The 27,712-nt window shown below is 39.6% G+C and overlaps 1 protein-coding gene across 2 annotated transcripts; it reads right to left on the bottom strand.

Moving 5' to 3' along the window:
• Nucleotides 1-1,263: 1,263 nt before the first annotated feature.
• cplx2a (complexin 2a) lies at nt 1,264-26,783 on the bottom strand. Of its 2 annotated transcripts, XM_083935631.1 has the most exons (4): nt 26,626-26,783; nt 25,008-25,092; nt 5,568-5,746; nt 1,264-2,902 (listed from the first exon to the last, which is right to left on the bottom strand). In XM_083935631.1, exons 2-4 carry the CDS (start codon nt 25,036-25,038, stop codon nt 2,711-2,713), a joined length of 402 nt encoding a protein of 133 aa, XP_083791757.1. In that variant the 5' UTR covers nt 25,039-25,092; nt 26,626-26,783; the 3' UTR covers nt 1,264-2,710. The 2 variants fall into 2 exon arrangements, with proteins under 2 accessions (XP_083791757.1, XP_083791758.1); XM_083935632.1 differs by lacking the exon at nt 26,626-26,783 and having other exon boundaries at nt 25,008-25,100.
• Between the last annotated feature and the right edge of the window lie 929 nt (nt 26,784-27,712).

The following is a 27,712-nucleotide window of genomic DNA, read 5'->3' on the forward strand; positions in this document are numbered from 1 at the left end:
CCCTGCGTTGCCCTCCTCAGACCAACAATAGTGTTGCACTTCTGTTAACTGTGTAGTACAGCTGCAGATACAGTGATCAACACTTTTAACGACTTCAGGTTCTCTTCACTTTTCTTTTCAGTATGCAGAAAGCCTTTTATTCTGAGAAAGAGGTAATAGCCAATGAGCAGCTGTTCCTCTGGTCTTATAAATGGCGGAGGTCAGAGGAGAATGGTCAAACGAGCTCGTCGAAAGGCAACTGTGACTCAAATAACCAAGATATACAGAAGAGCTGAACGCACCACACACAACCACGACCACACCAGGAGCCACTCATCTAACAACAGGAAACAGGATTGGTAAAATGTTGCCTTAGTCTCAATTTCTGTTGCAACATTCAGATGGGGGACAGAATTTGGTGTTGCAACATGAAAGCATGGATCATTCCTGCCTTGTATAAACGGTTCAGACTGCTAGACTGGTTAAATTGTGTTGGGGAAAAATTCCTGGCAGACTTTTTGCACAGTTGTTAATCGTTTAAACTAGAGACAGAGAAAATATGCATTAAAATGAATGCGACATATTAGCAAAGATACATTTGTGAAAAAATGTGTGTTTTGTTTCTCTTTTAACATCCTGCACAAAATTTTGGCTCAGAAGAAAGTGACTGAACACAAGTCAATGCAGAGCTGATTTTCTTCCCTGTTGTTACGTCTGTGCTGCCTTGAAATCTGATTGTAGATCTGAGTTTTTAAATAACTTAATCATACTATTAAATGTGGATACTAGTGATGTCCAAATAAAGCTTCATGAACCGTTTTCATTATTTATTGAGTCCACTAGATGTGGCTCTCTGTTCAACAAAGGGTTGAAAAAACACTGAATTACCATTCATTGAGCCATTTTCTTTAAACCAAAAGCTCCAACTAGTGGGCTCAACAAACTCAAAAATCACTAGTGAACACTATCGTTTTGAAACTATTGATACTTTTGAACCTTACTATAATGCAGCCCAATACAATTAAATTAACCTTACTAGCTATATGACATGCCAGCAAAGGTATGAGTTAAACATTTAATTTTATTGAGTTAAAGATTGTAGTTATTCTTGCTTTTTTATCCATCCTTCTGACAAAACAAGTTAGCTAATATAGCTTTCACCAGCCCTTAATTCACATCTGTTTTGAGGCCTAGCACGCATGGCAGAGAACAGAAGACGACACATTTTTCAGACACATTTGTCTGTGAGCAAGGTTTTAAATTTTTATTGAATTTCAGGCAGAAACATACATGATTATCCTTTATTGCTCAATGGCATTTCACACCGCGCTCAGCGGCTTATTCTCACATCTAAACCAACAATAAGTAGAACTGAATCTAGCTTCATTTCATGTCTGGTTTTGCTAACTAAATCTGTAGATAAACTGTGTGTGTGTGTGCGTGCGTGGATCGTGTGCGCGCATTGGAGGAAGGTCTCGTTCCCGCAAATCTTCACATGATCCAAAATCCAGACTTGTATTCCACCTTCAAGTTTACACTGCTTATTATAAACACATGTTCTTTATACATACAGATTCATTCAGTATTCTCCCCCTAGTAGTAGATCCTGATAGTAATAGTATATATACTGTAAGTTCTGGTTTTATGGCTGAAAGCTTAAGGTTTTGGCTGTTGTATGAACGGCTACACGGTCATTCTTCATCGAAACAATGAGAAACACAAAAAGAAAACCCTGCAAACATGTAAATGAAATTTCCTGAATGCATACATATCATTTTTTCATTACTGATATTATTAACGGTTATATCGACATAGTAGTGAAAACACACTCAAACTTAGAAGTTATTGCCTTAATATTTTTTGCATGATAAAGAAGAAGGATAAAAGGGGACCGGGTTTAAGTTTCTACATATTCACACAACAGACGTGTCCAGACAAATGGCATGCAAGACATAAGAAGGAGACGCACTGAACAAGGGGAATAGAAACATTTTTAAACACTACACTACATGAATGTTATTACACTTATGTGTAGGGGAGACAGACAGTAGGTCTGACGGAGAATGTGTAACACTGTGTGCAAAAGGTGACATGGTCGAACAAAAAACAGATAGCTTTAGGAGCACACAACAGTAGTCTTTAAATCTCCTTTTTAAAATATGGCTTATCAAGGTATCACATCTTTTTAATTTAGAGACAGACACACACTTAGTATAATACTTTCATATATTTTATGATTGTTTGCCCACCTTGAGGCTCGTAATGTATTCATTATGTACAAATTGAGTGAACGGCGTGGCGGACAAGGATATTATTTTTCAGTGCTGCGAGAGAGCTCTGCAGAAGAGAGAAAAGGGAGTTTAAAATGTCTCAGACTAGAAGGATAAACCATCTAACATTGTGTTTTTAGCCCCTCTGCTTATTGTTAGCTTAGTGTAACATAGCTAACGTTAACATCGGTCAAGCTAACGTTCACCTGGTCGTTGGGTCAGCCTAGCTTAGTCTAATGGCTGCCATGCACACTGCTGGTTCACATCTGATTCATTTCCCCACCATAAAACTTAGACTTGTCCGAACACCAAACCTCCTCGCCGGATTAGACTTAATTTCATGTACTTGCACAATGTTCAAATCTTGTCATGTGGATGGAAAAAACCCTGATTTAAGCCAACCTTGTGAATGTAGCCTATGAACTAAGCTAGATAACGTTAGCATTAGCTAGTGAGCTAGCCTACTTCTTCAGCATGTCTTGCAGCGGGCCTGGCAGGTATTTCATCACTGTGTCCATGATGCTCTCCTCTTCCTCCTCGTCACCGCAGCCGGCCGGCACGGCCTTCTTGGGTCGAGTCAAGCTGCCCTCTGCAGACTCCTCTGCAGCAGCGGCTGCCTCAGCCTCGGCCTCCTCACGCTTTTTCAAGCCATACTGTTGGTCGAACACAGAAAAAGAAATACGTGGAGGTTAGAAGAGTGACAGGTGCAAAGGAATTGCAGGAAAATAAAAACACCATAATTACATGACTACACAAATGTTCAGATTAGAGCTTTCTTTACAGCTGTCACATTTTTTTCCTGCTAGAAACCAAAGTGGAAGTTCTCTGACATTTGTGTTATTTTATGCATTATTATCTGTAAATTGTGCATTTAGTGAGTTTCTCCAAAAGAAGAAGAAGAAGAATTCCTTTATTAATCCTGCAAGGGGAAATTCAATTTTTTTCTTTTATTGTTATTATTCAGGTTACACACAGGCCCAAAATACACACATGCACAAACAGGACCTATACACATGCAATTAATGGAGAGATGTCAGAGCGAGGGGGCAATGGATCGGCGCCAGAGCAGTTGGGGGTTTAGTGCCTTGCTCAACAGCACCTCGGCAGCGCCGACCCTACGGTTCCCAGCCGAGTCACCTATGGACTGAGCTACTGCCGCCCCAAACAACATGTGTCTGCTGTACGTGCCATTTAGCAATGCCTTCAACATTTTACATTTCTTTTTCTTTTTTTTTGATGGTTGCTTTCTGGGTCTTAGTGTGTCACATGACCTGCACTTTCTCCTATGGCCGCTATGCCAAAAAAAAAAATCTCTCAGCACTGTTCCTTTGATGTTTTTTTAGCTTGTTGCAGGAGGTCAAGTGGACAAAATCATCTGTTATACAGATTCAAGAATTGAGTTGCCTCCTGTCCTGAAAAGCTTGACACCAGTTTCTGTCGAGGCCAACAGCTCTGCCAGTAGCATCATGAACATGAGATGGGAAGTGGAAAGATTTTATTGATGCAATGTTGTTATCTATACTGCTTATCGGTTTGATTCCTTATCGATTCGATTCTTTATGGTCATCTTTTCGGTTTCTGATCAATTTTCTTGATGATTTGATGAATATTTACACCTTTCTTTTTTGTTGGGTTGCCACGCTTTGGACCATTTCTTCCCCTCTGCTATGACTCCTTGTTTTAAGTTTCCAGCAGTGTAAGAGTGTTATGCCATTGTTGGGTAAAATTGATAAATTCACATTCATACGTTTCCGGTTCCGATTTCAATTTGTTACCAGTTCTTAGCTTTGATTCACATCCAAGAGCATGGGATGTAGTACAGATTTGTGTGTGTGTGTGTGTGTGTGTGTGTGTGTGTGTGTGTGTGTGTGTGTGTGTGTGTGTGTGTGTGTGTGTGTGTGTGTGTGTGTGTGTGTGTGTGTGTGTGTGTGTGTGTGTGTCTGTGTGTGTGTGTGTCTGTGTGTGTGTGTGTGTGCGCGCGCGTGCGTGTGCGTGTGCGTGTGCGTGTGCGTGTGACGCTCCTGCATTTTGAGGTGCCAACTCTTCCTCCTCATCCATCCTACAGATTCATCCTATGAATCTGTTGTTTTCCTGTTTTAAGCAGATGCTAATCCTTAATCTTTTTCTTTCTCTTGTTCCTGTCCGCGTCTACATATATATTTATATGAATTATATGTATATGTATTTATTTATAAATAGTTTTACATTATTTGCTCTATCGTCTGTCATACTCTAATAATGTGTGAAAATACAGACTTCAGCTATAATCTGGATGTTTCTCGCATTATCTGGCCCAGCGGGATAAAGCTGTAGAGGAAGCTGACAGAAAGCTTTCGGTAACAAGCACTTTGGGAGTTGTTCATTGCTCTTTGTTCTCCTCTGGGAAAACTTAAGAAGGATAGAGGAGGTGAGGAGCCAGGGAGTGCCGCTTTTCATCCCGCTGATTCACAGTACCCCCCTGCCCCACCCACACCGCCTCTGCAGTGAAGTGGTTACACTGCAGCCCTTACCATCACAGCAGCCCCACAGCATCACTTTTGTAGGGAGGAGGACTTAAGGCAAACTGTCTGAGCATGAACTCACACTAACTGTAGACAATACAACTATTCAACTAATGCTGATTCAGAATGCAAACGCCATTACTGGATATTGTGTTTTAGACAGAATACAATTTAGAAGTTTGCAAAGAAAAATTATAAACCAGGACAATAACTTCAAAATGTATACATATATCATTCTGTACATTTAATATACATTCATCCGCCAATATGGATTTCTGAAGCACTCCAGTCTGACCCACCCATTTGTATTGACAAATTCAAGTGTGTTTTTATTAATCAGTTCCTCGTTTTATTCATCTGTTTTGCTCTTATTCTATCCGTTCTGTACAGCTCCTTCCTGACCCTCCACTGATCTATTTTAAAATTGCATAAAAGCGAACGAAAATAATCTGTTGAAAGTTGATTTCAAACACATGTCTGTTATTAAAAAGAAAAAAAGATTTTAGTGTCACGCAGCCAAGATGAGAAGCCTTTAGAAGCTACTTAAACATGAAAAGACAGAACAGCAGCCAAAAACCATCAAAACTTCTTATATGGACACAATTTTAAGGTGATTTTTTGCTTTTGCTTGTTTGTTCTTTCTCTCAGTTTAGTGCTCACATCTGTGTTTAAAAAAAAAAAGTTTTCTTTGTATCGGTGGCTGTTTCCCTGACAATGACACATTGGCTCACTTGGTTCCTTATGTAGGGTAATGACAACTTATTTCACTCAGTCATTACATTATTGGATAGTATTTTGTCTGTTATTGTCATTTTACCTTATCCCTGATGCCTTGCCTCATGCTTTCCCTCTCAGCCTCCATCTTGGCATATTTGGCCTTCCTCTCCTCCTCCTGCTGCCTCAGCGCCTCCTGTCTCTCCTCCTCTTTCTTGGCTGCGTCAGGGTCCTCCTCCTTCTCCTCCCCACCCAGCATCTTACCCACATCAGGAGGACCTCCTGAAAAAAGAGGGAGAGAAAAAAAAAGACATAAGTGAGACACAATGGCAGCTCCAACAGGCCTCTGGGACTGAGATGTCAAACTATTACATACTGTGAGACGCATGAAGAGAAGACAGATAGACACAAAAAAGAGCAGGTACATAAACTTCTGGAACTTACAGAAACAGACATGGATTTACAAACCCCAGGTGAAGCTATAAAAAAAATAGAAAAACTGTTGTTTTATGTGCCAATATCCAAACTTTTTTTATGTCAATAACTTTTAATAACTTTGCACATTTTTCCCCAAAGTTAAAGTTATAGTTAGAGTCATTGTTTTTATTAATGAATTTATTTTTAGACAGGATAGCCTATTTCCAAAGCAAATATGCTATTTTGAACATTTTGTTCATCACTCTGCTGTCTCATTAGAATTACATATACATTGTTATTACTTAATGCGTACAAACGTGTTTTTCATGTTAATAAAACCTTAGCTGCTCTATTATATTAAAAATCCCATATTGTAAAAAATATTATTCCCCAGCTGCAGTGATGGTACAGAGACGCTGACAGTGCAGATGCCAAAGACCCAGAAACACTGACCAATCAGAGCAGACTGGGCTTTTTCAGGAGGCTGGCTTAAAGAGACAGGCGCTAAAACAGGGTGAGGGTGAATACAGGTTTATTCAGACAGACAGGAGGAGAAAAATCATTTTACAGTGGTATTTTTTTTTAACAGTAAAGCATGTTGACATGTTGCAGTAGAAACCCACAATACAAGTTTTTGTTTATTGTATCCTATTACCTGAAACTTAAAGTTAAAGTTAAAACTGATGTGTTGTGATATAATCTCATTTCTGTTTTATTCATTTAGATTTGTCTGCATTAAGACTCCTCATTTGACTGTATTCCTGTGGTGATTTGATGATGATTCAGCAGTACTCTAACGTCTCCTGTAACGTGAAACAACAACTGTAATACTGGAATATCATATATTCCATTTATATGTTGGATACATTTCATGCTTTATATATTTATCACTCTTAAAATTGTCATTGGACATATTCTCCTATTTATGTTTGTATTGACCTTATAGCGTGTAGGTTCATTGTAAAATTGTTCTTATTGTTATGTATTGAACATTTTTTAGAACTCCTCCCTTTTAACTACTTAATATTGCACAATCTATGCGACAAATCCAGTTATTTTAATTCTGAAGTTAAATATCAGACTTAACATTTGTCGATGCATCCACACTGTTGACAGGGTTGGAGACCCTCCTTGCTGGGTACATGTCCCGTGCACCGTTAGTACCATAGCCAGGATTTACAAACTGAGACAGATGAGAAATATTGACTCAGTCATGAGTCCTGCACTTAAGTCTGATGGGAAAATAATCATTTTTGTATTATTGAATTGTCATCTACAAGACTTAGACTTAGATTTCTCTTTATTGATCCTTTAGGATGACTCCCGCAAGGAAATTAAGTTTCCAGCAGCTTACAAAAACACAAGGGAGGTATAAAAATACAGTATAGGATAACCAATAAACTCTTAGCTAAATAAATACAGAAAGTATAAAAAACAATAAACAGTAAGCAATAAACTTTTAGTTAAATATATATGAGGTAGATGTGAGAATACAGGTCAAATAAAATTCACAGAATGTTAAATCAGATAAGTTAAATGTAGAGGAAATGTATAAGATAAACTATGTATGACTGTGTATGACAGAAATGAGCAGTAAGATTAAATTACTGCACTTAAGTGATGGATTAAGTTATTGCACAAAAAAGAAGAAGAAGATAAGTGTCCAATAACACACAAATTACACAGCACGGGGTTAAAATGAAAGTGAAATAAAGGAATTATTTTTACAAAACTCAATATTCAGTATTTAACCCCTGATGGTTCTAGGTCAAGAGATGTTGAGGGTAAACAGTATGAATACGACGTTTGCCTATTACACAACAAGGCCCAGCCCTGGAATATTCCTTACACAAGCCTTCCTACTGTCGCTGTAGGACTTTTACATCCCATGAAATAATGCCTAGTGATACCAACGCAGAAAAATGCTGAGCTTTGCGAACAAGAATAAGCCGTCGACAATCATTAACAGAAGAGAACAAGATGAGTGGGAAAAGCTAAAGGTCTGCAGGATTTGACAGGAGTAGATAGGTAGTAAGGAGATGAGGAGAAGGGAGGGGAAGAGAAGAAGAAATAAGGACATGGAAGATAGAGAGGCGGTTTGCTGCTGAGTTATGTGACAAAACAAGACATATTTAAGGAAAAACAGGAAGCGCATGAGGAGAGGGAGAGAATCTGTCAGAAACTGTGGAGTCCTATTAGCTGAGCTGTTCCAGTTAGGGGGATTACCCTGCAGTTTCTGTGGGACCAGAAGGAGAGGGAGAGCGTGACAGTGGAAAAGATGGAGGGAGGGAAGGAAGGAGGAAGGGAGAGTTAAATTAGGAGGAGGAGGAGGTTGAGAGGCAGTCAAGGGGCATCTGAGGAGAGAAAGCAAGTCACCAAGAAAGAAAGAGTACTCCTTCAGTCTGCAGCTGCCCCCGGTATCGTTTGTATTTTTGACTCATAAGCATAAAGAAAACAAACTGCAGCAAAATGCGGAGAGATAAAAGACAGAGGAGAGGATGAAGTGGGGAAGGGATGAGTGCACGAGCAATGAAGGAGAAAAAGAAAGGGTAAAAAAAATAAATGAAAACATCAGGAAAACTGCAGGCTATAAAAAGTGAATGAGGTTTATTTTCGGAACTCATTTTTATATACCGGTGAAGACGCAGCACTGTAGGAACAGCTTTTCAACTCAAATAATAAACTGTCTTAATGAGCAAAGAAGGCATTTAAAGCTTCATTCAATTATATTTACTTTTTTTGACAAAGATCTGAAGGAAGAGCAGATCTGTTCCATCTGAATTAACAAAAATGCATATGTAACACGGAATTCTCGAGCTTACACTGAATCACCACCGACTCTGTCTGGGCGTTCTGTTAATGATGACATCACATTGCGGCCTCTTCCTCTGCAGTGGTTTAATGCCGCCCAGAGTGGAGGATTAGCGCAACCAAGTGTTCATCTGTATGTAATTGTAGTAGATGCATTTTCTCTTGATGACCTTTAGAGAATTTGCTTAACATGAGTTATATGCTACATTAATACAAATTTGGTTGAAAATGAAATTTGATTGGCTGTACGAGTCCATTTACTCAGACAGAGAATTACCGGTTTTATTAGATTAATGCTAAAACAGAGACAGTTGGAATTTAATACAACATATGGACACCAACATAGGATGTGACAGAAACCTTTTGATAATATGCACTGGGTAAGCTGCTTTAATTTGAATGAGTGGGTCACTTCATCCATTGTTAAATACTATACATCCACAGTTTGTAATACACAGCCAAAGAACTGGGGCAGAATGAGAGCCAAAAATGTCTGAAGGGACAAAAGAAGATGGCCAGAAACAGTGCTGTTTACAAGACTGTAAAGACTACATTGTTTGAAAGGTTCTCTCTGGGAGTTGAAAACTGAATAAAAATCCCAATAAAACAACAGATCATTCACATTAATGAGCCCCTTGTATTTAAGTGAAAGAGACAGATGAAACAGAAATTCAGAATACGGAGGTATTGCTCTATCGGAGAAGTCCATGATACGCTATCTTTCTTCTCTCATAAGTGGGTGCATGCGTGAGAGAGGAACAGAGAGCCAAAGAGCATATACAGTGAGTGTCCCTGTGTGTGGATATAAATAATTGCTTAGTTCCATTTTAGGCTCTCATGCATGAGTTCTTGTGTGGTCGAGCAATTACTCCTCATGTGTGTTTGAATGTGCAGATTACAGTGTGTGTATGTATGTGTATGTATGTCCATGTATAAGCTTGTGTGGATGCACGTTTTGTATGCAAAATATCTGGTGTGGAGTTGCATGAATGATGGCATTTACAATGCAAACCGTATTTGAGATAATGGCTCATATCTCAGTTAAAGTGTTGACTTCAACTTTAATCACCACTCGCCACACATACATACATACATACATACATACATACATACATACATACATACATACATACTGTTTCGACTCTGTGTTATCTTAACTGTGTTGCTAGGAAACAGCTTGCATCTAAGTTTATTTCCTGCCATCTGCTGATATAAGCAAACCATATTTGACCAATTAAGAATCTGTGTTTGCAGCTGAGAAATTGTATTCATTGATGCACCCTTTTACTTGACTTGGGATTTAGACAGAAACACAATAAGCTTGCACATACTGTGAAAACTAAAATGAAAGGTCCCATATCGTAAGCAGTGAGATTGCCATGTCTTTTTTTTATTATAAAGTAGGTGTCTGTGCTGTATAAATACTATGAACATATCAAAACAATCAATCCACAGAGAAATGCACACAGCCCGTGTTCAGAAACTGTGTCTTTAAATGAGCCGTCAGGACTTCTGTAGGGTTGTGATGTCACAGCTATACTATATATAGGTAGAAAGTGCCACAGACAGTGAATACAGGTATATTCAGACATACAGTATGAGAAAATAGCAAGGATGAACCTGAAATTAAGCATAATATGGGACCTTTAATCTTTGTATCAATATCCTCAGTAATGTCCGAATTACTGACAATATTCCAGATCAGGGTGCGGGACACTTGAGACCTGAAAGCTTCAACTGCAAAATTTTGGGGGATTTCAGGAAAAATATTTAAAAGATTAATTATCATTTGCAGTTTTCACTAAACATGTCTTTTAAAAGCGTACTATGTTCAGTAGCATTTATTATTCAAAATGCAAAACATTTATTCACAAATATGAATACAGAAATTTATTGTTGTGGTGTTTCCTCTTATATTGCAGTTGAAGATGGTTGTTTCTGGTAAGCCTTCTTCCATGGGTGTCGCTATTGTAAATGGTCCTCAGTGCAAATGTGGTGTAGTTTAGAAAACTTGAATTTAACCTTACACATCATAGTTACACTTGGTTAAAAATAACACAAAAGTCTGCATCAAGTTAGGGAAATATGTACTTGCTAATTTTGGATTCACTTTCACAAAAAGTTTCAAATTAATTTGTTAATATTTCTTAACCGTAAGCCGCCACGTACGCACACATACTTTGACTGAGCTTACGTTAACATACACTGTTGTGCGCAAACTTCGGACTGTTAGCTAAACGTGGAACATTAATGTGGAACGTTATGTGTAACATGAAAAAGTGTCAACTTTAACCCGCAGTATTTTCAGTCAGCAGTGTGACAAACAGGCTCTTTGGCTGCTAGTTTAATGTAAGACTCACTCACCATTGGCTCAATATGATCATAACTCATAACTTAGTTGTTTTTATATCAGAGCAAAGATGAAGTGGAGCTGTTTCAGAACAGAGAGAGTGACACAGGGAGAAGCAGTAGGTAGGTAATGTGCTGTATGAAAGGCCAATTGATTTCGATTCAGTTTGATGGTTAATACAGTTTGAATATTATCAAATTAAATGTTCTTATATGTTCTTCTTATAGGAGCCGAAGTGTGTGTTTAGAATATCGCACACTGTCCCAGATGTAGCCAGATCTATCAGAGCAAGAAAGAGCTTATGCAAACAGGATCAGTTTATGATCTGGGTACCTGAATATCTTCAATACAGTCCATGTAAACACCACTACTGAATCCTGTAAGTGGAGCAATGACTCACAACCAGCTAAGCCTCATCGTCAAAAGACTCCCTTCCAAATGCACGGCCATTAAAAAGCCCTCCAGTATCTCTTCCAACACTGTGCGAAACCAAAACAAACTTGGTCTGGTTTCACAAAATCTTATTAGCACATTCAGATTGTCTTTGTTCAAATGTAAAAGAAAAAAAAGGAGGATCCTGAGAGACAAAGCCCTGAGTTATATTGAGCTATGATCCCGGCTCATGCTTTGTGAGCCATTTTAGAGATACAGCAATGTCCTTTCAAACCAGAATAATTCTATTAAGCTCCGAGGCATCACGTAAGCTGTGTCGAGCTATGTTTTTGATTAAAGTGTCTCTACACTTTATCCTTGAATACTCCATAAGGTTGTAGTAGTTGTCGGAACGGCATTTAACATATAAGCTAATAAAAGCCTGGAATGGAAAGATCGAAGGTCCTTTCGTTTCTGTATAATCCACAATATATAAGACGAGTCAACATCGGCAAAGACAAAGGCACTGTCCAGAGAAATCCTCCGTCCCGCCAATCAAAAGCCAGTTTACATATATTTTTAACGGAATATGGTTTAAAGACAAAATAAGATGTTTAGGATCTGCTTCGGACGTCTGTAACACTGGTTATCGCACATGAACACAACATGACAATGCCTGTGAAGCATCCAGATCACGTTAAAAATAAAACAGCTGATCAGGTGTTTCATCCTCATGCCAAATTCAGCGTTTTCTCACTTTACCAGCAGGAGTAAATTCATACCATGGTTCTTTTCTCGAAACTTGGACATTGCTCAGATAAAAAAGGTGTCATCTCTCTAATCCTTTCCTTCTGAAAGTTCTTTGCTGAATCTTTGTTAAATCCAAAGTCTTGCGGGGAAAGAAGGAAAGAAGACTAACCTTAGCTAACTCTCTCAGTGCTTGAACCTTTGACAGCATCAGATAAATAGTACTTATCTACTCTTTTTCCCACTCCAGGTTCTCAAGGCAAATCCCCTCTCTAAATCCAAAGTGTGTTGGGAAAGCTGATGAGTGTGAAGATCTAGGTTTGGCCTTCAGGACAGACACCATTGTCTCAACACAGCTCATTAAACAGCAGGAAAAAATGTAGAAGGGTGACAAATCAGACGAAAGGCAGATAAAGTGTGGTGACTGTTGTTCCACTTTATAATTGATGGCAGTTATGCTTTGAGTCAGTTTAATTTTCCCTCAGGTGGAGCAGCTTTGCACAGTGTATGAGGCAGGACAAAGTGGGACAGCTTCTCTTTGCACCGGGACTTAAGTTCTTAAGTTTTTTTGAAATAAAAACTTAAAGATATAGGTGCTTATCATTTTTCCTGCCATTGGCAATCACAAATTTCTCCCTTGAAAAGTGAGTATTTTTTATTGTAGTACTATTAACAGTAAATGTTTGACTGTTAAATGTCATGTCTTCTTAAACAGATAACAAAATCAATTTAATTAAGACTGAGTTCAAAGATAACTGACTCAAAAGTATGAATATGTGGCTGTTATTTATTGTGCCATTTTCAATTTGAAACTTGAATCTTTGTGTTTTATAGGGGGGGCGATGGAGCGTGAGTTTGGCCGGAGAATCGGAGCAGCGGGGGTGGTATTGCAGTCGCTTTACCGCACCGTTGAGCTGGAAGGCAAAGCTCTCAATCTGCCGGTCAATCTTCATTCCTACCCTCACCTATGGTCATGACCGAAAGAACGAGGTCGCAGGTACAAGCGGCCGAAATAGGTTTTCTCAGGAGGGTGGCTGGAGTCTCCCTTAGAGATAGGGCGAGAAGTTCAGCCATCCGTGAGGAACTCGGAGTAGAGCAGCTGCTCCTTTGCGTTGAAAGGAGCCAGTTGAGGTGGTTCGGTCATCTAGTAAGGATGCCCCCTGGGCGCCTCCCTAGGGAGGTGTTCCAGGTATGTCCAGCTGGGAGGAGGCCTCGGGGAAGACCCAGGACCAGGTGGAGTGATTATATCTCCACACTGGCCTGGGAATGCCCCGGGATCCCCCGGTTAGAGCTGGTTAATGTGGCCCGGGAAAGGGAAGTTTGGGGTCCCCTGCTAGAGCTGCTGCCCCTGCGACCCGACCCCGGATAAGCGGTTAAAGATGAGTGAGTGAGTGATGTAATATTTATGTTTTTGTACATTTGGGAAAACCTATCGTAATTAGGTTTGATAAAGGACTTAAAAGGAGTGGAATTCACCCCTACTACAGCTCTTGTTGTCACTGGGCAAAGCTTTGTCATCTGCATACTGCAGCTCCATCGTGGATGTGGGGGAAAATTTAGTGTTAGATTTGAGACCCTAACCGGCCTGCCATCTGTTCTGTACTAAATTTGAATGCCAGGTCTTTGCAAATAATAAGGACACAGCTGTGATCAAAATCGGTCACAGTTTTAAACACGAGGTTAACGTTGTGAATTGAAACAAAAGTACTTGGTAAGGTTTAGGAAAAAAACATTAGGGTTAAAGTTAAATTACATACGTAACTGAAGTACGTTACATAGGTAACGTAAATAAAATATGTTACATAAGTTAAATTACGTAGCCAACACAAGTTAAAATCAGTCAACAGTGACTAATTAGTTTTACACAGGACATGAAAAGCAGTTTATAGGGTGTTAGTGTTAGTTTGACCCAAACCATCCATCCACCACGACCTCCTCCCTGCACAAACTATGATTTAATACCCATTTGTGATATGTCAAAAACAATCGTAATCAGGACAAAATATTTTTCCCCTGAAACGTAATTGAGAATGCAGTTCAGTTGTTATGGGAATGTAATTTTTAGGAAACAGGGCAAGCTGTGCAATATATGCTGCTAACATGTGGTCATGGCAATTACTATAATCTTTTTAAGTGTTAAATAATAATCTGTATTTTTACTTTAAGAGCCGGCACAAGACATTTATTTGTTTAAAACAAAATCTAAAGGTTAAAAACACCTGCATGTTTCTAATACATTGCCTTTCCTCTCTCTGTCAGGCTCCTTGTCACTATTCGTGACTTGAATGGTTGAGTGCATTATTTATAGGATCTGGAAATACTGTCAAACACGCACTTTGTACTCTGAGAGGAGCTCAAGGTCAGTTAGATGAACTGAATTTGATTTGCTTGAGTAACACACAAGAAGATGTGTGTGTGTGTGTGTGTGTGTGTGTGTGTGTGTGTGTGTGTGTGTGTGTGTGTGTGTGTGTGTGCGTGCGTGTGTGTGTGTGTGTGTGTGACAGTGATGCTCTCAGCCAATCATATTATAGTGCTGCTAAATGTGATTATCTGTACTTTGAGGAGATAAGGTGAGGAAAGAACATCTCAAGGTGTCTTCTGTTTTCATTTCACCTTAAATCAAACAGCTTTGTCACACTTCACCACTGAAAATGTCACCAATTAGTGGAAACTGATGTACTGAACTGAACTTGTCGACACATTGTTAAGTCTACATGTCGACGTTTAATCAAATGCATGTGGAGTTCGGTAAAATAGGTTAAGAATTTTGACAGCACATAAGTGCTATAGTAGTTGAATACAAGACACAAACATGATCTATACCCAGATTTTATTAGCAAGAACAGTAGTAGTGGCCTATTACCAGTTTGTTGTATAAATATGTATTTAAAACTGGAGTAGATAGTACTTTTATTAGTCTTTTCATGGAATTTGAATAAGAAAATATAGACAGTACAATATACTATACTATACTATTTGTATACAGTACACTAAAACAACTGCCTTTTTAATATTATGGCAAAGTAGAATTAGCTTGTTTGCTAATTGTCTATGTAATCCATGCTAGACATTTATTGAGGGATAAAGGTCAGGTCTCTCTAGTTCACCTGACTTTTCTGGGAAAAACGCTTTCGGCAAGCACATTGTTTTTGCATTGTTTGGCAAAACAAAAAGAAATAACAGAAACCTTGGCAATTGCCACAAATCTTTCGTCAGGACAAGGCCACTCACAGTCATGAGCTATTTTAGGTATCCACTATCCACAGAACAGTACTAACAAGCCAGGTGTCTTCTCCAGAGAGCACATTTTACCACTTTTGCTGTCAGCCTAAAGACTGTGTCTGTATCTTCATTTAGCTGTCCAGAATAGAACTGTCTCGCCTCTTTATTCAAGTCAAATCAATATTAGTAAAACACTCTATCTTTAAGTCACACTCATAATAAGTGGTGTATTGAGTATTGCAGTGTTACGTTTTATGACACTATCGATTCCCAAAAATACTGTATTGACTGTTCATAGTTTAAATGCAAATGCAAAATCAGGATTGATTTTAACTCCATTGTACCCCACATTGCAATAGCAACATCTTTGATTCTGTTAAAAAGAAATGTACAACAGATACCAAATGAGACACAGTGCTACACTAATATGAAACTTCTGTGTAAATGCAGCTGACAGTGTTTTTGATACATATTTTTCCTGTTATTAAACTCACCCATATGTCTCTGAATAAACCTGCCAATGATTTATTGATGTTAAAATTAACATTTATGTTCATGTCTGCCCGATCCTCTTTATTCCTGTATTTGGAAACTACACATTTATCCATGAGACATACTACAAAAGTTAGATGTTTTTTAATTTTGTGATTCAACCTTACCATTCACTTATTGGCTGACTTTTCTGCTGATACAGTCATTGTTTGACTGCTGCCTGAGGCCTTCAGGGTTTGATGGAGCTCCATTACCTCGACACTAATGCCTGCTTCACTTAACAGCCCCTTATTCTGTCAAACTAACTTCAGCTTTAGGAGTTGGGGAGTGCAGAGTCAGCACTAAAGCTCTCAGGAGAAGAAGCAATCGATGCACAAGGAAACCACAGAAATAATAAGGTAAGGCTCCCAAATAATATCTTTACTGGATTAATTAGTAATAATAACAATTGTAGAATGAAGCACAACTTTATTACTCTTGCTTACAGGCTGGGATTTTCAAGAGCCTGTGGGCTATAGAGACAACTCACAAAATTTAATAGGGAGCCAAAGATGCAGCTATTAGTTTCAAAACTACTTAATCAACAGATTAAGTTGATATTATTTTGTGGTTACATACGAGAGGTAGTTGCATCAACAGTAATAAATCTGGATCCTTCTGTTCTTGTGGGCTGGATCCATTACAGAGCCCATTAGTGAGATGTTGCTTACTGCACCTGTTAAATGTTAAATTCGTAATGGAGATAGCAAGGTGTACCAGTAGTTATTATGATGACATAGATCGGAAAAAACACACAATAACAGAAATTAAAACGCTGCGAGAAAATTATAATTTTGGTCAAAATATTACGTGTATTAAAACTTTATGGAAGCCCAGATTTAAGTCGCATTCTTAAGTGCTAGGGCTGTAGTGATACACTAATCTCACAATACGATACGATACGCGATACACAATACATGATATTCAATTCAATTCAATTTTATTTATAGTGCCAAATCATAAAATAAGTTATCTCAGGACACTTTACAGACTAAGTATAGACCACGATACGATATATATCACGTTATTCAGCCAACAATACAATTAGTTTTGATACACTTACATCATTTTCTGAAAGATTTTAAAGGGACATTGTGATTTGGGGGGACAACTTGTTCTATTGACTGGGATTTAATTAAAAAAAAACCTGAAAGAATCAATTACACAACATATGCCTCTGACTGGAATGCAGAGATGGTAACAAGTCACTTTGTGCAAGTCCAAGTCAAGTCTCAGGTCTCTGAGGGAAGCAGCAAGTCCTAATCAAGTCTTTTTTAATAAATAATAAAATAGATTGGAAGTGAAACTGTATTGTATAATTACACAGAGTCCCAACTAATGACATCTTATAATCTAGTGTAAATAAAGAAAGTCTGCTGCTCCCTTTACCTGAACTAATTACAGACACACCTGAAACTCCAGGTCCCGCTCTCATTGGAGGATTTTAAGACATTTGATAATAACTAACCACCACACCACCGTGCCGCCCAGGCAAGAAAACACCTTTCAATCATCTGGAATTTAATGAACACCAATCTAAAAGTTAATGTCTCACAAAGCTAACATTAGTAGCAAGCTAATGTTGATAGTTTCTGCAGCTGAGCTTTACACAGACTTTGCATTCTGGGATTCTTTTGTTTCTGCTGTGCCTGAAGTTTTTAAAGCCAAACAATATGAGAAACGGTAATGTAACTGCAGCAGCAGACCGGGCTAAAGTTAGTTTGAAGTTGGATATTTGGATAGACAAGAGTGGGTTTGTTGAATAGCCAACTTAAAACTAACTTCGCCCCTGCAGCAGCAGCGGCGGGTGAGGTTCTCTCCGTGTCATTGCGGAGTGTCATCTCACTAAAAAGATTGTACACAAGACTCAAATCTCGAGACCCCATCTCTGCTGGACAGACAGCTAGAAATGCTCTACAGCGACACTAGCGGCTGGTGGACCTAAAACTCTTTCTGAAAAGCGAACAGGGAGGAAACGGGCAACGAGCAGAGTGCCAGGGGAATTTGAGTGGCAAAAAAATTGATTCTTTCTCTGGAAACAAAACATAGATTTATACCACAGAATCGATAAAATCCTTCAGCCCTATTAGGTGCACATCAAATATTTAGCATTTATAACACCAAGTATAAATGGGGATGAGCGTTTATGATCTATGATAAACTGATATTCAACACAGTACCATGCCCATAGACGATAAGCACAACCGTAACGGACCCAAACCTCCAGCTGCTCAAGATTAGCATCTAGTGTATTTATCATAGATAGCAGGCTGTACTGCAAGTCATGGTGCAAGTGCAGCTACTTAATTAGCATAACAGAGCTAACGGTAACATGGTGTGTTCCTTAACCATCTGTTTGTACAGTTGAGCAAAGAGCAAACCATCTTGTCACTTATAGTAACACCATCACACGATTGACCACAGTACAGGTTGAGATAACGGAGTTAGCATGCTAATCCTGAAAACTAGCCTCTGGGGCGAAGTGACGGCCGGAGGCTAACTGTCAACCATAATTATTCATAAACTTTAACCTCCAATAAAATAAAAACTAGCCTGTTACAAAAATATTACAAAGATTAAGTGTTGTCATGGAGATATGACTTAAACATACAGACTAGAATGTTTTTTGTAAACAAGTCCTAAGTAGGTTTAATTATGCTGTGAAAGCGGCCTGTTTAACATGGGGGTCAATGAGAAACTGCTCTATTGCGCAAACTACTCCTACTGGACACTCAGAGAACTGGTGGTGGGGGCTTGGTTAAAATACATCCATGTACACTGACCTACAGTTAAATAAAATGTCTATGCAAGAAGACAGTCCATGCAACAACATCTTGTTTATACCATTTGGTATGTGTGGGCTATGAATGTAAAATAGACATGACTATCTTTCTATCATCTACGCTGCTGCCTTAGCTCAGCAAGCTATGGCCACAAGCACAAGTTTAAACTCAGCCATAGAGGGTAATCAGGCTGTTGTTGGGGCAATTTTACCCCGGCCTTGTGCATGGCCTCGCTTGCAAGTTATGTTCTTCTGTCATAATGGCAGTACCTGGTCTTGTGTATGCTTACTTTGCAAAAAACAATGCAGCAGAAAAGAACATGGACAATAAACATCTAAACTCTGCAGATGTACAGCTCTGGATCTGAGTCCTGCTGAGTCATCACAGCTAAACATCGCCCTGTTTTCTTACAAGTATCTGCAACCAAAGAAGCCTTGAAGGATTAGTTAATGCACTTGCAGCATCTTCTCTTTCACGGAGACTCGTCCACACACTCCTCACCTAGCATACTCAGCACAACACACAACGCTTAGTGATGGTATAGCAAATCCACTTCCAACAGAAGGAACGGGGTAACAACAGACCATAAGATCTGATCCCTAGTAGTTTCAGAGAGAAAAATGTGGCTTGATTTATTCAGTTTCTAACCTCTCAGGAAGGTTGTATAAATTATCTAATTCAAGTTGTTTGAAGAGACAGCAGACACACATGCATTTCTGTTCATAGTCGGCTACAGTATATTATGTGTCTGCATAAGCAGTCTAGACCCATAGTTCCCAGTTTTTTCCTTAAGGGACACCTTTTCTATCATTGAGTCAACTGACCACACCTGACTAAGTGACATATATATTATGGATATTTCATTTTATGTTCAATGCATAACAATAACAAAACAAAACAACTGATAAACTGTACAACTTACACAAATAGTGAACGCAATAGCTGCAGGTAGTTTGTGTAAAATGAGGAATTAGGATGATGATGATAAACTATCTCTAGTTTATCTATCTCAGCTGTGGATTCTGTGCTGATCGGGTCTTTGTCTCCCTCGTCTGGGTCTTTGCACAGGTTATTGGGCCCATGAAAACCTCAGTATTGCATACAATGAGCCTAAACACAACAACGAATCTGCATTTACATGCAGTCTAAAAACCTGATTATATTCGGGTTAAGGGCATACCCTGGTTTCTTAAACACCAGGTAAACACCATTACCGGGTAAAATCGGGATTCGCATACCCCTATTAACAGACCTAGAGAATTCCTTCAGTTCCCCGATTATCCAAGCATGCAAACAGTGTTCTTGGATTATTATCGGCTTTTTCGTATGCGCATGCTCCCCGTTCCACGGCAGTGGCTTTTGACCTGGAAATAGAATAAACCAGGAAGCAACGGTGCCGAAAACAACATGAAAAAAACAATAATAGAGCCTTACCTTTAAAACAAGGGAGGACTTTGCAACAGCAAGTAACATTACTACCAAGAAGACCCGATTAGGTCGTAATTTTGCCCAAAACTCGGCCATTTGTGAAAGCTACATTCAGTGCAGCTGTATGTTGGTGGAGAGCCACCTACTGTACCGGAGGTCAAGTTACTCGTTAATTTTCCCTTTCAACCCCCGCTCATGTATACAAGGGGAACTCTGTTCATTCCATAAACAAGGTTAAGGCAATTTTCGGGTTACTGATTAGGACTGTAACGATACATCAATCTCACGATACGATACGATATTCAGCTCACGGTACAATATATATCCCGATATTCAGTCAACAATATGATTTGATTCGATTCTATATAATTCGATACACACACATCGTTTTTTTGCAAGATTTAAGAAGTACAGTGTGATTTTGGTGACATCTTGTGAGTGTTCCATTTACTTGGATTGAATAATTGAACTGAAAACTAAAAACATCATTTACACAATATGTGTCTGACTGGACAGAGTCTACAGCTTGCAAATGCTGGACAAAATGAATCAAAGTTGTGTTGAAAAAATTAGTTATATTTATTGAAACAGTACTAGCTTACGAGCCTTAGAAAAGTAAATAAACAGGGGTAAACATGGGGGATATGAAAGGGATTTATGTATCGATACTAGCGGCTTAAAATCGATACTTTATTGGGAAACATAATATCGATTTATATCGCAGAATCAATAAAATTGCTCAGTCCTATTACTGATGTGCATGTAAACACACTAAATGATTGTGTGTCGATGCAAAACTTTAATGTTCAGTGGAATCCATATTTTTGTTTTGTTTTCTTGTTTTGTCTCTGGTGTGAAAAGGCCTTAATAGGCTTTTTTTTTGTCGGATTGAGTGTTTTCTTCTCCCTGACATTTGGCAATTGTTTTTGACCATTGACTGTATAAAAAATGGACGTAGCCTCTCGGCCAGGGCCTGTTCTCTCAACTTGATCCAATCATATTCGCCTCTGGGAGCTGCCGTCTTGTCAGACTTTGACTCCTCCTCATTTCCTCTCACCAAAAAAGAGCTATCTTGGGCATTGGGGGGAGAGAGATACATCCGGCTGGCTGACATTAACAGAATTAGCAAACAATTAGCAAAAGTCCCGCTGCTCTAGATTAGCTTTTAGTGTAGGTGTCATAGATAGCAGGCTGTACTGCAAGTCATGGTGCAAGTGCAGCTATTTAATTAGCATAACAGAGAGAACATTAACACGTGTGTTCCTAAACCATCTTTTTGTACAGTTGATCGAAGAGCAAATCATCTCGCCACTTGCCACCACACGAATGACCGCAGGCCAGGTCGAGATGACAAAGTTAGCGTGCTAATCCTGACAACTAGCCTCCTGGGCGAAGTGACTGCCAGAGGCTAACGGTCACTCAAGAGGCTGCGCCCCTAATTATTCATAAACTTTAACCTCCAATAAAATAAAAACTAGCCTATTACAAAAATATTTACCCTTAGATGACTTAAACATACAGACTAGAATGTTTTTTCCTAAATAGGTTTAATCGTGCTGTAAAAATCGGCTTGTTTAACATGGGGGTCAATGAGAAACTGCTCCATTGTGCAAACTACTCCTACTGGACACTCAGAGAACTGCAATTTTTGGCACGTACGTATTGGATCAACCATGAAGTCGCTGTGGTGGGGGCTTGGTTTTAACAGCATATTTTTTTCTAATGCAGGACGAGGCTGTTCGGGGTCGTCCCTATTTGACCCTGGTCCTATGTTCCCGGTCACATAAGCCTATGCCTTTGCGGATTTAATTCAGCATTTCGTTACAGTTAGGGTCAGGGTTAGGGGGTAGTGTTAGGGTCTACATATAACTATTTGCCGTGGAATTCTGTACTGATTGTGGAAAAATAACAGACAAAACAAAGGACCCTTTCTGTAAAAAAGCGGGGAACATCGGACCCTTTTCTTAAAAAAAGAGTCGGATGTTCCCCGATCAAATACAAAGCAAGAAACATAGGACCCGGGGAACTCAGATACGCTCCCGGCTGCTTAGCAGCAAGGGTAGGCTCTGTGAATATAGCTTGTGTTCAGATGCAGGTTGCTTACAGCCCTTAAAATCAAGAAGGTCTCGCAACCCCCCATAAGGCTTTGGCAACCCCCTAGTTGACCCTCAGGTTGGGAACAAATGATCTAAAGCAGAGCCACACTGGTGGTCTGTGAGGCAATGTATAGGCCTGGCAATGCTTTGAGCTAAATGCTAACGCCAGTATACAAACATTCTCACAATGACAAAGCTAATACGCAGATGTTTAGAGGGTATGATTTCTACCATGTAAGCCATCTTAGTTGAATGTGTTAACACGCTAACATTTGCTTATTAGCTCTGAACACTGTTAGAGCCCCCAGTCTGCGGAACTGTTGAAATCAGATATGCCACATCATCAGCATATTTTGAATCCAACCTTTAATTTAATTTAATTTATTATTTTATCCCTCCTTGCCAATTTAAAATATTTTAACCTTCACCTTAATTATCCTGTTCTGTTTTTATGATCCAGCTTTTTATAATTTCATTCCCATTATTGTGTTTTTTTCTGGAACCCGTAACCTGATTAAGGAAATGTATCAGTACTATTAAACACAGCTTCTGTTGTAGGCTGATGGAAATATCATACGTTTTATAGAATTTTTGTTCCAATAATGGTACAAGATGAAATATCAGGGGATCATGAAAGTTATCATAATTCATCCAGAGGGGGACATGAATGTTTGCACCAAATTTCACAGAAATCCATCCAAACATTGTTGAGATATTTCACTCAAAACCAAAGATGTCAACGCCATGGTGATGCTAGGGAAGAATTCAGGGGATCTCCAAAGTAAGTAGGATCCATCCTCTGGGGAACATGAATGTCTGTGCAAAAATGTATGATGATTTATCTAATAGTTTTTGAGAGATGCCTCAAGTATATACGTACCAAAGAGGTGGACAGAAGGACCAACACTGCCATCCCTATAGCTACACTGCTTATTAGCATAGCTACTAAAATGGTGTTTTATCTCGTAGTTAGAATCAGAATGCCAGAATGGACATTATGGTTTCATGGTAAACAGCTTAGAGTGAGTGTGAGCCATAGGCACGTTCATTATTGCTGGTGAACTGATTTAAAAATATTTCAATAATATTGATTTATTGATTGACTTGCAGTGACCGTCAGATTGGTAACTGAACTGATTGATTCACTGGCTTGGTTTGTTTCATTATCTGATTTATTGATTTATTTTCCCCTGACAAGGAGTGTTAAAGGTCCAGTGCACTGTCAGCTTTTGTGCAGACATACGAGTGGAAAGAGGTCACTGTGTCCCCCGTCAGTAAACATGGACCAGAACCTAAAACGGCTTGCAATGACAGCCAAATAATCACCCTGATAGGCATACATATTGATTATTAGACACACACCCACACGTACTATCAAACTCTCTCTTTCTTGCACCTCTATCATCTTTCTCTCACACATAAAAATCTTTACCCTATAAAGTGCAGCCTCCATAATTCATCGTGCAGATGCAGTACACACACTCTGTCCTATACAATATCTATAAAACATCTCTTGAGCACAGACAGGGTGCAGACATGCACACAGGCAAACACCCACGCTGTCAAATCTATTCCCAAAGTCTGCAGGCGGAGTGCAGCCTGACTTCTGCGGAGTAAAAACCAGCATCCAATCCAATGCAGTTGATTTAAGAATTCATAGCGTGAGGCACAGCGGCTATGCAGAACGAGGCAGTGCTGGCATCCTCTGCATCCCAATGAGGAGCAAGGGCTCGGCTTCAACGCCATATCCCAACTGTAACTGCCTAACTACTCTTTAACCTGGACAACAGCCCAGCATCCTGCCTGACGAGTATGCGTGCAACTGCTGCATTACAACTTGTGCCACTTTCCTCCCTTCCCCTTGAAGCTATAGCTGACAAGGAGGATGAATTACATGGGCCATAATGAGGACTAATTAGGGGGCAAATAACAGTGAAGAAAATATATTAAAGATAATACCTGAAGGCTTTAAAGGACAAAAGTATTGCAAAAAAAATGTTAGAAATAGTTCTTGGCAAAATAGCCGTTCTATATTTCTCTAGCCTGAAAAGACGCCACCAGTTGGGATAAAAATAATATCTTGCCTGACTAATCAAGTCATGCGAAAACCTCATATCTCCAGGGATTTTCATGTTATCGCAACATTATAAGGATTAGGAGAAAATTCATCCTTTTGGTGTTTCAAAAGTCCTTTTCAAACTTCACTGAGTAAACTAAAAAATGCACGAGGTTCAAGCTAAAAATAAGGCTGCTGCTGTCCTGAGAAGGTGACATTTTGGACACATGACGGGTACATTATTAGAATATGATTAGACCTACTAGTGCTGCTACTGTCCTATTTCATCTGCAGCAACCCCATGTGCAGAGACTTGCTTTCAGGGAACCACTGATCAAAAAGACACCTTTTCTGCAAAAGCAGAAATGCAGAGCAACAAAGCATGAAGAGGCTTCTTTAATCCGGATCATGGCAGGTTATAACAGTGTTGCCTTGTCAAGGGCTTGACCAAGAGCAAGGCATGCCCTGCCATGAAAGGTTTTTAAAAGATGGAGTCAGAAAGAAAGAAAGAAAGAAAGAAAGAAAGAAAGAAAGAAAGAAAGAAGGAAAGAAAGAAAGAGTATGTAACTGATGTTTGAAGTCAGGAGTTTGGCGCAGGATGGAATATCTCTGCCCACTAACTACCGGGCAAGTAATAGTACAGTACTGCTGCTATTGCGGCGGAACAACCCTTTAAATCCTTTACACTGCAGTGCTGTTAAATCAACCTCTAGCCCGGCGGACTACTCACCTCCCATCGCGGCTTTCATTACAAAATTCATGATGAAGCAGTTCTGTGTTCTCTTCCTTCAGTGGTCACGTTATTGGGGACAGATCTGCAGCCAGGGAGACAGAATACACAACACTGCATGAATACCACTGTTGGGACATGCAGTTTCACTCCAGTGGTTTTCATACACAAGTGTTTGATGGGATGGGGGAGAATGACGATGATGCTCGATGCGGACAAGAAACGACCTCCAGACAGAGATCCCTGTTTGGCAAAGGACAACGATGCTCTTCCACTTTCACAATAATTACAATATCTTTGTATACATTAGATCACTTTAACCCCTGAAAAGCATGATTTTAAACAGACTCAAAGTGTGATCAACTCTAAGGAACTAATTAGGTAACTAAACTGGGTTAAGATGGCTTTACCCTCCAGTACAACACCGTGTACGGAGGCTCGTCGAGGCACCTGTGCCCTCAATTTACAACCAATGCACCATATGTGGAATTATGCTGACACTGCCTGTCGTGTATCCTCGTAGAAAAAAACAAAAAGAATACAAAAAAAAAAATCTGAGGCAGAGGTCAAAGATGAGCAAGTGGAAGCATGGTATATGTAAGTACATGGGCCTTAAGGAGTATCACTGCAAGGGCAAAATTTGCTACACTTACGAGGTCTTATACTACTCATTCAGGTTTATATTGAGCATTATGGTAGTTTATTCCCTATGTGACTATGATTATCCTTTAATATTTGTCTTTTTAATTAAATTTGAAAAAGATTTTAAGTGAATCTGTAATAACCTTAAATGAAATTTGGCATGTTTCTATTAAATTACTGGTGGGACTCTGTATCCAAGGTCTCTCAAGTTTAAATACCTCGCAGTGCGTTATGCTAATTTAAAAAAATATTCTATTATTCCTATGATATTTCTATGATAGTTACAGAGCTCAGGACCGACTTTAAGGTGTCCTTTTTGTAACCTACTTCATGATGTATTTATTTTACAATCTTTTTACGACATATCACCCCCATCGGTAGTTTTGCTGCATTTTACAGCACCCCTTTACCATTGCGGCACAGCAGATTAGCATAGGGGGGCATCGTCCTGAAAACTTGCTGCACTCATTATCGCATCGCTGTTTCGTCCTCGAGTCATCGTCAGTCGCCCCAAAGTCGAATCTGCACCAGCTGCGCGTCCTTAAACCATTTCCTGGTTTCCCTCTGCTGCTGCAGAGGATGATGCTCTTCATCATTCTCTGCAGCAGCAGCAGCATCATCAGCAGCAGCATCAGTTTCTCCTCACACGAACCCTTACCCCTTCACTCACAGCTTTTGGTGCGGTGCAGCATTTTAGACACAATTACAGTACCGTACAGTGTGTACTCGCTGTTAATTTACTGCACCCGCAATCTAAGCTACACACACGAACCAACACATAGAAGCCAATACGTTACATGCAAGGTGTGTAAGTGAATGGAAGCATCGGCATCTTTAACCAAGCGCACGAGCCTCTGACCATCCGGTCCCATACAGTAAAAGCCACACACACACACACACACACACACACACACACACACACACACACACACACACACGCATCCCTTGTCTTTGGTTTGTTCGGGCTTCGTTTTACCTGTTTTGATGCTCCTCCAAGTCTTTGTGCTCCCAATAAAAAAGCCTCGACGCAGTGTTACAACCACCCTCGTTCTTCTGCTACAACACACAAGTTGTGCGTCTTAAAGGCGGGATGGATTGTGTGTTCCTGCGCGGCTCTCAGTTTGCAGACATGCCGGTTGTGTCAGAGTCGGCGGAGGAAGAGAGTCTATTCCTGCAGGACGAGATGAGAGCATGCAGAGGGAGAGAGGGGGAGGGAGGGAGCACATGAATGCAATATCACCCAAGTGGAGGTTCCATTTTATTTTCACAATTTCAAGAGAAAAGAAAGAAAAAAGTACTTTAAAGGTTCTGATACAATCATAGAAATGCCTACAATCAACAGAAGGCAGCATGCACCTACAGTATATATTATCATCAGCATTTTTTTTTTTGCAAGGTTGCTTTTACTGTCTCGTGAAAAAAAGGTATCTTGGTGGATAGGAGTAAAACACACGATTCACAAAAATGTATACTATTAAAAGCATGATATGGAGGGTTAAAGCAGCAATATTGACATGTTTTCATCATTTAAAACTGTGGCAAAATGTTATATGTCTAGTTAACTTAGTCTCTTTACAGCGCTGTGTCTGCCTGCAGGAGTTAACATTTGGCTCTGGCTTGTTTATATTTCTTTAGACCAATCACAATTGTCAATGGTGCTCTTGCAAAATCTTAGATAGCGGAGATAGTGGAAGGGGCACACCAGATGTCAGGTTTCATTCAAGCTCTGTACATCCAGTAAGCCTGCAGATAAGGAGCCACATGAACTTTAACTTGTTATGTTTCTGGCCACCAGAGAAAAGCAAATCAAATAACTCCTTCAAACCCTGTATTTGTTCTCCTCCAACTCCTGAGGTAAATATCTGGCTCTTTATAGCTTAAATGCTCCACTATGTTCAACTGAGCAGGTATATAGGCTACAGATTGTTCATCTGAGCTTTTCTGCTAAACTGCCTGCTGCTGCTGAAAACAAGGCTGATGAGAGCGATGAGACTGAACCAAAACAGTGAAGCTGCAGCTTTAAGACTAAGGGCGCACTCACACTGTCCGTCCGTACCGTGCCC

This window comes from Echiichthys vipera (genome assembly GCF_963691815.1).
Source record: "Echiichthys vipera genome assembly, chromosome: 2".
NCBI classification, from domain to species: domain Eukaryota; kingdom Metazoa; phylum Chordata; class Actinopteri; order Perciformes; family Trachinidae; genus Echiichthys; species Echiichthys vipera.

What these genes read in the sequence shown, in the direction of transcription:
- cplx2a (XM_083935631.1), bottom strand. Translation starts at nt 25,038, where the DNA reads ATGAATTTTGTAATGAAAGCCGCGATGGGAG. An exon ending in AATGAAAGCCGCGATGGGAG is followed by an intron (nt 5,747 to 25,007) that starts GTGAGTAGTCCG and finishes CTCTTTTTTCAG; the next exon opens with GAGGTCCTCCTGATGTGGGT. An exon ending in GGCAAGGCATCAGGGATAAG is followed by an intron (nt 2,903 to 5,567) that starts GTAAAATGACAA and finishes TTCGACCAACAG; the next exon opens with TATGGCTTGAAAAAGCGTGA.